Below are 855 nucleotides of genomic sequence, written 5' to 3'. Positions count from 1 at the left end.
ACCTACCCACACATATACCCCCCCAAATCCCCTTCACCTACCCACACGTATACCCCCCCAAATCCCCTTCACCTACCCACACCTATATCCCCCACATCTTACATCTCCATATTTAATCCTCACCCTTTGCCGCCACCTCCCTCACCTCCCAAGGAGAATCTCCCCCCTCCCCCCCGAGGCCCTCTCAGGCCTCCTCGGGCTTGTCGGGCGGGGGCCCACACGGCTGCAGCATCTTCTCCATGAGGTTGAAGCGGACTCGGGCCTTGGTCTCGTTCTCGGCCACGGCGAAGTAGTTGAGGAGGTCGAAGTGGCCCATGTACGAGGCGTACGAGTCGCGGTGCTGGTTGACGAGCCACTCCCACTTGGTGGTGTCGGCGTGCCCGGTGCCGATGTACTTGGACTGGAGATGTTCCAATTGGCTGTGGATATTGTAACGGTCCGTCATTTCGGCTCCGGCTGTCCGCTTAAAAAAAATTCGAATTCGAATCCCAACCGTCAACCGCCCGCCGAGGAAAACCTAACATGGCCGCCGTTACCATAGTTACCGCCACGTGGCTTTCCGGAAAGCTACAGGTACAATTAAATGAAAATAACCGTTCGAAACGAAATTGTGATTTTGTCTTATGTGAAGTGAAATCTTGGTAAATTAGGGCTATTAAAAAAGTTTAGACAACATTGCGCAGGCGCATTAGGAATAGCCTGCATTGAAGCCCCGCCCCCAACCAGGCGACCTTTACAATTATTTATTGGAATAAAAAACAACGCCTACCAAACAAATACTGACGATAATATGCTTGGTTTTCACATAAAATAATTTAACAAATCGGAGTTATTAAATTGATAGACATTGATGCG

The 855-nt window shown here is 50.5% G+C and overlaps 1 protein-coding gene across 1 annotated transcript; it reads right to left on the bottom strand.

Moving 5' to 3' along the window:
- Nucleotides 1-94: 94 nt before the first annotated feature.
- Nucleotides 95-548, bottom strand: sf3b5 (splicing factor 3b, subunit 5). The gene has a single exon (XM_048594622.1). It carries the CDS (start codon nt 443-445, stop codon nt 185-187), a length of 261 nt encoding a protein of 86 aa, XP_048450579.1. The 5' UTR covers nt 446-548; the 3' UTR covers nt 95-184.
- Nucleotides 549-855: the final 307 nt, after the last annotated feature.

Source organism: Rhincodon typus, unplaced genomic scaffold (assembly GCF_021869965.1).
Source record: "Rhincodon typus isolate 14 unplaced genomic scaffold, sRhiTyp1.1 hic_rhity00011904, whole genome shotgun sequence".
Taxonomy (NCBI): domain Eukaryota; kingdom Metazoa; phylum Chordata; class Chondrichthyes; order Orectolobiformes; family Rhincodontidae; genus Rhincodon; species Rhincodon typus.
Note: the sequence above shows the minus strand (reverse complement) of the source record. Positions and strands in the feature narration are given on the sequence as shown.